The sequence below is a fragment of the Eriocheir sinensis genome, chromosome 26 (assembly GCF_024679095.1).
Source record: "Eriocheir sinensis breed Jianghai 21 chromosome 26, ASM2467909v1, whole genome shotgun sequence".
NCBI lineage: Eukaryota > Metazoa > Arthropoda > Malacostraca > Decapoda > Varunidae > Eriocheir > Eriocheir sinensis.
This window is the reverse complement of record NC_066534.1, coordinates 8,059,410-8,070,471: the sequence shown is the minus strand read 5'-3', so window position 1 is coordinate 8,070,471 and position 11,062 is coordinate 8,059,410. Positions and strand designations below refer to the sequence as shown.

Below are 11,062 nucleotides of genomic sequence, written 5' to 3'. Positions count from 1 at the left end.
AGCCAAGTAGTAGTAGACTTTGGGCACGGAGAAATTATAGAAAAGTTTGTAGTAATATCACAAGGTATAGTGTTACCAACAGCAGTTTTGTTGGGCCTAGAATTTATGTGGAGACAAAATGTGGTAGCTGCACCGCTGGACACACCTGGGCAGTTTAGTGTAATGGTGGGCGCCTACCCAGTGGAAGTACATTCCCTGGCTGCGGACGATATGAGCCCGTACCCAGAAGATCATAAACCTACTTTAGACGAGATGGAGGAAGTACCAGTGAAAGCATACGCTATTAACGTGGCGTCCTTGCTCCCAGGCACGGCAGGGTATGTCACTCTGAGGCAGAGATTGGCAGAGCCCAGCAAGCCTTATTTCTCCCAAGGTCCAATGATATCCCTTCTTCATTTTTATTTCCCGGGTTAGTAACCTTAACTCCTAACGTCAAACAAACCAAAGGTAAATTCATCATTCCTATGCTAACCCAACTGAAGAAACTATTGAGATGCCAACAGGTGAAGTGATGGGACACATTTATTCTTGTCACTCAGAATACTATCAATCATCGACTAATGAATGTGTAGCGGCTGTCACAAAACAGCTACAAAGCCGCCTGTCACCCAGTCAAGTAAGCAGATGGTACTGATAAGCTGATAGACGAGCTATTTTACCCTCACAACGGGAAAATTGCTGTCTGAAGGGCTTAACCTGCAGTATCCTGATGTGTTTGCTCTAAAAACGAGCCACTCACTATTACCCCTATTATGTTCACACTTTAAGGCTAAAAATGACAAGCCTATATATAAAAAGCCATACCCAATACCAGTAAAATATCATAAAGAAATAGAGATTCAGCTCAAGGACCTTGAGGCCCAGGGTATTATACGCCCTAGTGCGTCACCCTACAGCGCACCTCTAGTCCCTGTTGCCAAAGGATGGTGGAGTCAGACTTTGTCTCGACTTCCGCGCTCTGAACGATGAATTGATTGATGACAAACATCCACTCCCTAACATTAACCTCATTTTGCAACAGTTAGGGAAAGTAAAGTATTCACCTCCTTGATTTGCGCCAGGGCTACCACCAAGTCCCATTGGCAGAGGAATCTAAACACTTGACAGCCTTCACGACACCTTATGGCCTCTATGAATTCACTACAGTCCCTTTGGATTAAAAACAGCACCTGCAGCCTATCAACGGATCATGAATCAAGTTCTCATAGGTCTGACAGGAAGAATTGTACATGTATACCGTGATGATGTGATAGTACAAGGGAAAGACATGGACCATCACCTAAAGAACCTCCATGCCGTCTTGGACAGACTGCAGAAGGCTCACCTGTCCTTAAGACTAGATAAGTGTTCCTTTTCAAAGAGCAAGTAGATTATCTGGGTCACATTGTTAGTGCTTCTGGCTTGAAGCCTCAGCCTCAAAGGTACAGGCGGTGCAACAACTCACTCCTCCGAAAACAGTCAAAGAACTTCAAGGTTTCCTGGGATTGGTTAACTTTTATAGGAAATTCATTAAAGACTTTGCCAAGATAGCATCCCACTTAATAATTTACTCAAAGGAGGAAAGTAACCAAGAACGATAAGACACATCTGGAGTGGAATGAAGAGGCATTGCATGCATTTAGCACTAAAGAACAGTCTAACGACTGACATTGTTTTAGCCTTTCCGGATTTCCGAAGCCCTTCAATCTCACCACAGATGCGTCAGATAAGGCAATAGGTGGTGTGTTGCAACAAAAGGATGAAAATGGTAGTTTACGTCCCATAGCATATTTTAGTAGAACCCTGAATGGAGCAGAACGTAACTACTCAGCGGGAGAGAGAAGCTTTAGCAGTCATCTATGGCCTCAGTACTAACTGACCCCTTATCTTGGGTTATAGGATACACATCCTGTCGGACCATAGACCACTGACTTGGCTGTTAAAAAGCACAGTACCTAGCAGGATTGCACGCTGGCAGACACTTCTAGGAGAATTTGACTTTAGTATTGATTATCTCCCAGGCTCCAGCAACATGGTAGCCGATTTTTTGTCAAGGATTAGGAATCAGGAGAGTGACGTGATAGAAGGCGAATTGGATGCTCGAATTATGTCTGTCACCCTTACGGGTGGACAGGACATGTCTGTCGCCTCTCCGGAGGGACATGACAAACAGGATAAGTTTCTCCATTGGAGTCTTGCTGGACTCATGGAGCACCAGGATCGCGATCCTGAACTGAGAGAATTGAAGCATGCTTTTGAACAACCACCGGTGGTAACGTACATGAGAGAGATGAGAGAAAGGTTGCAGAGAGGAGCAATGTAACGTTAATGCAGCTAAGAGGCACTTCAAAAAACTGCCTCTTAGTGAAGTGTGTGTAGAGAACGGCATTCTCTACCGCGATGTTTGCGATGAATACAACAAGCAGAAAAGACTGGTTATCGTTCCACCAAGCTACATTCCTAACGCGTTAGCTTTGGCGCATTCCATGCTACCTGCAGGGCATGGAGGCACTAAGGTTACGTTGGCACGCTGTCGCAAGTTTGCGTACTGGCCGGGAATGAAGGCGGACGTGGAGCAATATGTCAGATCTTGTCCTGTCTGTTGTCGGTTTAAGAAGAGGGATCCCCGCCAGCTCCACTTATGAGGTATCCAGAGGTTGGCCAACCGTTTGACAGAGTCCATATGGATATTGTCGGACCTTTGTCTGTTTCAGACGAAGGCTATAGGTATGTACTGACAGTGATAGACGTCCTGTCACGCTTCTTGGTAGCAACCCCTTCGTACGAAGGCAGCCAAGGAAGTGGCAGCTGCGTTCTACAAGAACGTAGTCTGTGTACACAGCATCCCGCCGATTCTAGTCACGGATCAAGGAAAGGAGTTCGTCAACACTCTTACGAGAGTTGACTCAGTTGTTACAGATTGATCATCTAAGGACAACTCCTTATCACCCGTCTGCAAACGGTGTGATAGAAAGGCCTAATGGCACCTTAATAAATATCTTGAGAACTTTGTGCGAGGACAATCGCGGTATCTGGGACCAAATGCTTCCGGTTGCAACACACGCCTACAACACTGCCTACCATCGTGTTCTGAAAGATTCACCATTCTTCTTGCTTTTCTCTCGGGACCCAAATGTTCCTTTTGAAGTGCTTGAGAATAAACTCCAACCTTGTTATGATGTTGACAGCTATAAAGCATTTACTTCTAGTGTCGCGCAGCGGACCTATAAACTATGTCAGACCAATATAGATATAGGATGGCAGGAGTCAGAAAGAATGTTTAGGAAATCCAAACCCAAACAGGTGGTAGTAGGAGATCGGGTCTACTTAAGGCATGTATGTACAAAGGGCGAACCAAAGAAGCTCCAGCCCTTGTTCAATGGACCTTTTAGGGTGCTAGAAAAAATAAGCCCTGTAGTCTTACGACTGCGTCAGGTTAGAGGTGGTAAGATCAAGACAGTTCACACAAATAATGTTCAGGTCGTTCACGAGGACTCTCTTGGCTTCCATGACTCTCCTAATGTCAGGCGTGCATACCCTCTCCCTGATCAAGTAGTAGAAGTGGACCCACTCCCCATGACTTATTCCCCCGAGGAGCCGCTGCCATTGTCCTTTCCAGCTCCTTCCGAGCTCTCCTCACCGGCTCCTGTCTCCTCAGATGCTTCAGAGGTCCCCTCATTGGTTCCCTCAGCTCCTTCAGAACCCTGTGGCAGTCGCTCATTACGCTCCAATACGGTACCCCCTTCTCTCCCCAATGTCATGGAACGCCCTCTTGAGTATCGCCAACGCCCAACGAACTGATGCCCCCTATAATTACAGTTCCTGGGTGTTGCCCTCTCCTTGTCTTCCCTTGATCCCTCCTGGAGCAACCCATTCGTCCCGGCCTCGTCTTCTCCCCAGTCTTTAAGATGCTGTTGACAGGACGGTACTATGTTGTCCCCGTCGTCATCAAGACGGACGACATCCAACGTCCTCTCATCAACGTGGCAAATCTAACAGCGGAAGTTTCATGGTCGATTGAACATATGAATCAATCGTTCCCCACTGTTGGTCTGCTCAGGCGCACTCTAGACTCTTTTCACATTGAGTTTGAGAAGTTATTCAAAGATCTTAACAGCTTTCTGTCGGCTATGAGTGGTAGAGATGGAAGCCCATTTCGGACTCGCCAGAAGCGAGGGGCCGTGGATTTCCTTGGCTCGGTAGCAAACCTCCTTTTCGGTACGGCCACTCAGGCCCAAATAGATGTGATACACGGGAAGCTCTCCCAGCTCTACACTCTGTCCACAGACGAGAGACGTCAACTTAACCTCCATCAGGAAGTCCTCAACGCCACAGTTCGGGACCTCCGTCATATTCATTCTGCCATCTCCCGTCTAGAGTCCGCCTCGGCTTTGGCCTCAGCTATTATCCGTCAGTTCTCACTAAAAACCTTGCATATTTTTTGGGAATTGCGTATTTTGGAGACTATCCTTCTCATTCAGTTGGCACTTAGTGACCTAAATCATGATACTCTGAATCTCAAGCTTGGCCTTCAGCAGCTGTCCCAAACGCAGGTTTCCCCTCTCCTCCTTCCGAATGATGTACTATTTCGTGTGCTCAGCAATGCGTCACTCCATTATCCAGGCTTACTTTTCCCTGCAGCACATGAATATTTAGCATTGTATAGAGATGTCTCTAGGGTTATTTCTAAAGGTACGCTTTCCTCAGGAACCCTTCACTTCTACTTACAAATCCCCATGAAAGGGGATCCTCTGACGTGTTCGATGTGTTTAAAATGGACGCGTTGCCTTTTCATCTTGATGGCACGCCATATTTTCTGCACACCGACACGCTTTCCACTACCTTGCGGTTTCTGAAGACCGCACTCACTATATGCTCTTAGACTCCTTGGACCGCTTTACTAAACACCTCCTTCTCTATGTATGTCCCACTGTCTCCCCTGTCTAATCGACTTCTGTCCAGCGCTGCGAGATAGCTCTCTTCTCGATCGCCCAGACGCCCTCTCGCTGTGTTCTAAGTCTCTCCTCAGAGTCTTCCCCGGTCTTCATCCTGTCTCCTGCGGGCTGGGTCTTCGCTACCGATACTCCCCAGGTGGTCACCATGGTCTGCCCGGACAGCCCGGTCTCCAAATACAGGCAGACCATCAACGGACGGGTCTCCTCCGCCTCGGTATGGGCTGTAGTGCCCACTCCGACGCCTTCAGCCTCCTGCCTCTGCTACTATGGACGGTGACGCCCTGCTGACGGTTCATCGCGCCCCTTCCACATCGGACGTGACGTGGTCTCATCGCTCCTGGCCAAGACTCCCTTGGCCCCTTCCTCCCCCGCCGTCGCCCGGGTCGTCTCTGGCCCCCCTGCTGGACCTCCTCCAGCACTTCACGCGCTCCAGGAATCCGTCTCCGGTCCCCGCCTTCGACCCCTTCCTCCCTTGGTGGGGTGGCTGCTCTCCTCGGCGTCGTCTTCGTCGCCGGTGGGTGGCCTTCTTCTGTCTCTTCAGGTCCCGTCTCGCAGGCCTCCCCCACGATCCCGCCATCCCCGTCTGGCCCTCCATGGTCGTCCGCCGGGCGGAACGCTTCGTGCCACGAGGACGTGGCGTGATTTTAAAGGGGGGGCAATGTGGTTACCCGCGAGCCGCGACACCACTCGTGTCATCATCATCTTCACCGGCAATATTTTCCGATGACAACAGCGGTATCGACCGCTAAAACACAACACGGACTCCAACACATGATTGTCCCCACTGTTCATTTACCAACCTATACACAATTGCAATTGCCCATTAACGCACCCGCTTCTCTCTAAGCCAAAACACAATCACCGCGGCCAAAACACGATCAGCCGCGGAACAAAATGTTATGAAAACAAAGCTGCGTCACCGCGTGAATTAAGCATGTCGGTTAGGTAGATTATTGTATGAGCTCGGTGTGAGTTTGATGTATGACTCACACGCCTGACGTATTACCCTCGCGATGTCTGCCTATATAAGAAGCATTTCTCCAGGCTTGACCTCAGATCAACCAGCACTCTGTTCGTTGCTGGACACTCAGTTGTCCTTCCCTAGACAACATGGGTAGAACATTCATTGTTGCTACTGTGAGTATGGAGTAATGTGGTACCATAGAGGAAAGCGTATCTAACATATCTATTGTGTTCTATTATCTTAGTTTTACTTAGGATTATATTTCTATGATACTTTATTGTGTGAGTTTTTACTCAATATTATACCAGTGTTAACGTCAGTAACCAATAGTGAAAGAAAACCTGAAGACTCATTGAGTCTAGTAAGCCAGTCGCTGGTTTAAACAATATTTTTACCCTCTGTAATATTAAGTAGTATTAAGGTAGAATAAAATACATATAAGAAAGGCGACACCGTTTCATCACCCCATTTACGAACTCCTTTAAATACTCCTAAAGTACTAGAATTTTAAGTCAAGTGTCACTAATACAAACAGTGTGTCGTCGCCCCTGTGTGACCCGGGATTGCGGGTTACAACAAAATGATTTTTGTTCTTTTAATCCTCCTTGACCTATTTTAATCGTCATGTATGTCTCTCTCTCTCTCTCTCTCGTTTCATCAGCACTCTAATATCTGCTGCACCCACCGACACTGTAACATTATCTTATCCTTTCCATGTCCTGCATACTTCTATTACGCGTTCCTTAATATCTCAGCGTTTAATAAAAGTATGCACAACTCTGAAAGTAAAGTTGGTTGCATCCGCTATAGCTGAAAATACGCAAAACTCTAGATTATGTGTAAACGTAAAAAAAGTCAACACTGGTAAGGACAAAGTAGGAATTGGACCAGGAAGTAAGTAGATCTAAAGACAAACTATAATAGTGGTTGGCACGCCCAGCTACGATTCGGCAAGCCCGCCATTGATTTCGGTCTGGGCAGTTGCCCCATCCATAGCTTACCCAACTGTTGATTCTCCATTTTGGGCTGCTCGATAAATGGATACCTGGGAAAACCTGAAGAAAACGACTTGTAGTAACTCTGATGTTACATTTGCCCTGTGTTCCTGGGCAGAGGGTTATTAACCACCCCACGCTCAAGCATTAATGATGCAGATTAGAGCATCGAGGCCACGCTCAGCTTAGCATATGACTCCAACTTTACCTTTACCAACTAGGCAATGGTAGATATTTAGAACAATTAAATGGTTTTCTTGATAATATGCTTAGGCATAAGCGGAAAAGCTGGATGCAAAAGGGTAAAAAGGAGAATAACAAATATATAAAAAATATTAAGAAGAAAGACAATAAAAAATTAGACGTGTCGAGGATAGTCAAGAGTCCAGTGGTTCCTGACCTTTTTTGTCCCATTCCCCTTTTCCAGTCAGTTTTTCACCTGTGGACCTCTACAACGAAATAGGTTAAGCCAGCAAAATTAATAGATTTTTCTGTAAAAATGAATACATTCATGTAAAATGCCTTGGATTGTTAAGCTTATTAAACTGTAGGCCTATTTATATGAAAGCAGAAGACATTCCGTTCAGCAGACTATGGACCCCTTCAAATTCTTCCATGGACACCTTGGAGTCCATGGACCCCTGGTTGGGAACCACTGCTCTACATATAGTGTCTGATCCCTTCTTTCCTTCCCTCTCGATCCCACACAAGACAGTACGAACATGTATATTTTTTTTTCTGGTAACACTGAAAACAAAACAAAGCAAAAAAAAAAAAAACATGAATATCTGACAAGCCTTTTAAGCATCGTATTAGATTCATCGTTATTTTCTTTCATTTTCTTTTATTTTTCCTTTTCTTTTGATATTTTTTTCCCCTTTTCATTTTTTTCTTTTCAACCGTAACCTTTCCTTTCCTCTAAGATTCTTTCCTTTCATTTTCTTTCCTTTCCTTATATTTTTTTTCATTTTGTTTTCTATATTTTATTTCCTTTTGAGTCCTTTTTTCCTTTCCTTTCTTCCTCTGTAAATCTCTCTCTCTCTCTCTCTCTCTCTCTCTCTCTGTTTCCCTTCTGGATCTGGACACATGATGCGCAGGGCACCCGTACCGGTGCATAACACGCATAGTTGTGTTGGCTGTTGGGGGAACGGGGGAGCCGGGTGTGCAGGGGAGGGAAGTGAATCAAGTGTAATTGTTAGTGCTGGTTTGTTGTGGTGACAACTGAGTGTGTATTTTTTTCTGCATGAGTCTATTGTACCGCAGTCTAAAATCTGATGAGGGAGGCTGTTCCAGTCACGTATGGTGCGTGGAAGGTGTGAGTGCTTGTATGCGTCAGTGTTAGTGTGATATGTTTGGTATTTATGGATGTGTGTGTTACGAGTACGTTGACTGTTTGCGTTGTGTAAGTATGTATGTGGGTCAATGTCAATGTGAGTGCTTGTGATCTTCTTCATAAGTGTAAGTCTGTGTGCTTGTTTGCTAAGTGAAGAGGTTCCATGTGTATCTGTTGTTTGATCCGTGTTGTGATGCCAGGCGTTCGAGTGTAATTGTTTGTAATGAACCTAGCCGCCTTGGTGTTGATTTGTTCTAACCTATCAATGTTTCTGTGTGTGTAAGGATCCCACACCGTGGAGCAGTATTCAAGTGTTGGTCTCACAAGTGTGTCATAAGCTATGTATTTAATGTCAGGTGTGCAGTTATGTAAATTCCTCCTCAGGAACCCCAGAGTTCGGTTGGCTGTGGCACTGATGTGGTCTATGTTAGTGTTGAACTTAAGGTTAGTGGATAGGTGGACACCAAGATACTTGTGTGTGTGGACTGATTCTAGTTCTGAACTATGGAGAGTGTAAATGTGATGGATGGGGTTGTGAGCTCTGGTGAATCTTAACAGTTTGCATTTGTCTGATCGAAAGTGCATCTGCCAGGTGCGCTCCCACCGCTGGAGGGCGTCCAAGTCTTTTTGTAGCAGTCTGCAGTCGTCGGTAATCTTTACTGCTCTAAATAGCAAACTATCGTCGGCAAATAGTCTAGTGGAAGAGTTAGGCGTTGAGAATGGAAGATCGTTAATGTACAGGAGGAAAAGAAGGGGGCCTAGAACGGTGCCTTGTGGGACACCTGAAGAAACAGGAACAGTGTCAGATGAAGATCCGTCAAGAAGAACACGTTGAGCCCGGTTTGTAAGAAATGCAGTGATCCAGTGTAGAATAGGTCCTGAAATACCGTAGTATTTCAATTCTAATGTCAGTCTTTTGTGCGGGACTTTGTCGAAGGCTTTGGCAAAATCTAAAAGAATAGTGTCAACTTGTTTATTGTCACGTCGGTCAAGTAGCCTCGTCATGTCGTGAAATGTAGTATATGAGTTGCGATTCACATGAGGGTTTGAGTCAAAAGCCGTGTTGTGAGTCAGTAAGGATGTTGTTTATGTCAAGGTGATTCATTATGTGTTTGTGTACTATGTGTTCGAAAATTTAACATGGAATCGATGTTAGTGAGATGGGGCGATAATTGGCTGGGTCAGTCCGGTCACCTGTCTTGAATAAAGGATTAATATTTCTCAAAATCCAGTCAGAGGGTAATGAAGTGGATGATAGGGATTGGGTGAATATGGCCTGAAGGATGGGGGCAAGGATGGGGGCAAAGGATTTAAGGATGAAGGCGGGAATGTTGTCGGGGCCAGTGGATTTAGTTGTGTCAAGTCCTTCCAGTAATTTCTGTATTCCGTTAGTCGTAATGTCAAGGGGGGCTATGGGGGGGAAGGGGCTGTGTGGCATGTTTGGTGTTAGGTTGTGTTCTTGTGTGTATAGCGATTGGAACTGTGTGTTGAGTATTTGTGCTTTGTGTTGTGGGCTGGTTACTAATGTGTTATTGTTGTCTTTTAGTGATGTAATCGTGTTAATGTCATGTTTGCGCGCCTTAAAGAATTTGAAAAAGTTTCTTTTGATATTTCTTACGTTGTCCGCAAGGTAAGTTGCTATGTGTTTGCGTTCCGCTACTTTTATGTATTTGGCAAATGTCTTTTGGTGGTTTCTGTAGGCGGTCCAATTATATGTTGTGTTGTATGTCTCCGCGCGTCTGTAGAGTCTTTGTTTCTTGCAATGTTGTCTACGTAGATCCCTGGAAAACCAGGGAAGTGTGAACCTACTAGAAAGTGTTTTTTGTGGTATGTTTCTGTTCATCGAGTTGTGTATGGCGTGTGTCAGGTTGTTCCAGTTAGCTGAAGAAGGTCTTGTGTGTGGGTCTGTCGTTTTCCTGCTTCCTTTCCTGTCTTCCACCTTCTCATTTCTTCATTCTTCTACTTTTTTTAATTCCCTCTTCTTCCTCCCTTTCTTCCCTCTATTTCTCATTCCTTATCTTGGTTCTCTCCCTTATTTCTTTTTCTTTCTATTTATGTGGGTTTCTTCTGCCTCCCAGCTTCTTGATTTGCATTCCACACTTTTTTCTTTCTCTTATTTATCTTCTTCCTTCTCCTCGTCTTTTCTTTTACTGTCTCTTCACTTCTTAAATTTGCATTCGTCTACATTTCATTCCTTCTCTTATATATCTTTTACCTTTTCTTCTCTTCACTTCTGTCTCCTCACTTCTTATTTCCATTCCTCTATTTTGTTCTTCCTCCCAACCAACTAACTAACTTACTGACCAAATAACTGACTGACTGACTGACCGACTAACAAACTAATTGAATTAATAACGAAAGAACTGTACATCCGCCCCAGTTGATCGATCAAGAAAGAGACTAACCGACAGAGTAACTAACGTAATGACGGTACTTACGCTTCGCAGTAAGGGAGCTTGTTGAACCCCTTGTAGGTCTTCAAGTTGTGCATCATGGCACACTCCTGGCACTTGAAGCAGCCCTTGTGCCAGATCTGGAGAAGGGATAAGAAATGGGTTGGTAATGGGTCTTAAAAGTTAGGTTAGGTTAGTTTAGGTTAGGATTGGTTAAGAGACGAAAGAAACGTGTTGGAATTGGTTTTAAGGTTAGATTTAGTTTGGAGACGAAAGAAACGTGTTGATGATGGGTCTTAAAGATTAGGTTAGGTTTGGTTAGGCTAGGTTAGGCTTGGTTTGGTTAGGTTTGGTTAGGCTAAATTAGATTTGGTTTGGTTTGGTTTCGTTTCGTTAGGATTGCGGTTTTCTTTGAATTTTTGTTTATTTACTTGTTAAAAACT

The 11,062-nt window shown here is 44.9% G+C and overlaps 1 protein-coding gene across 1 annotated transcript in view; it reads right to left on the bottom strand.

Moving 5' to 3' along the window:
* Positions 1–10,746, bottom strand: part of LOC127003737 (uncharacterized) — a 79,227-nt gene extending 68,481 nt beyond the window's left edge. Inside the window, exon 1 of the mRNA XM_050870704.1 lies at positions 10,665–10,746. Within this exon, the coding sequence (XP_050726661.1) occupies positions 10,665–10,720 (56 nt within the window). The 5' untranslated portion in view covers positions 10,721–10,746. The remainder of the gene's footprint in view (positions 1–10,664) is intronic.
* Positions 10,747–11,062: the final 316 nt, after the last annotated feature.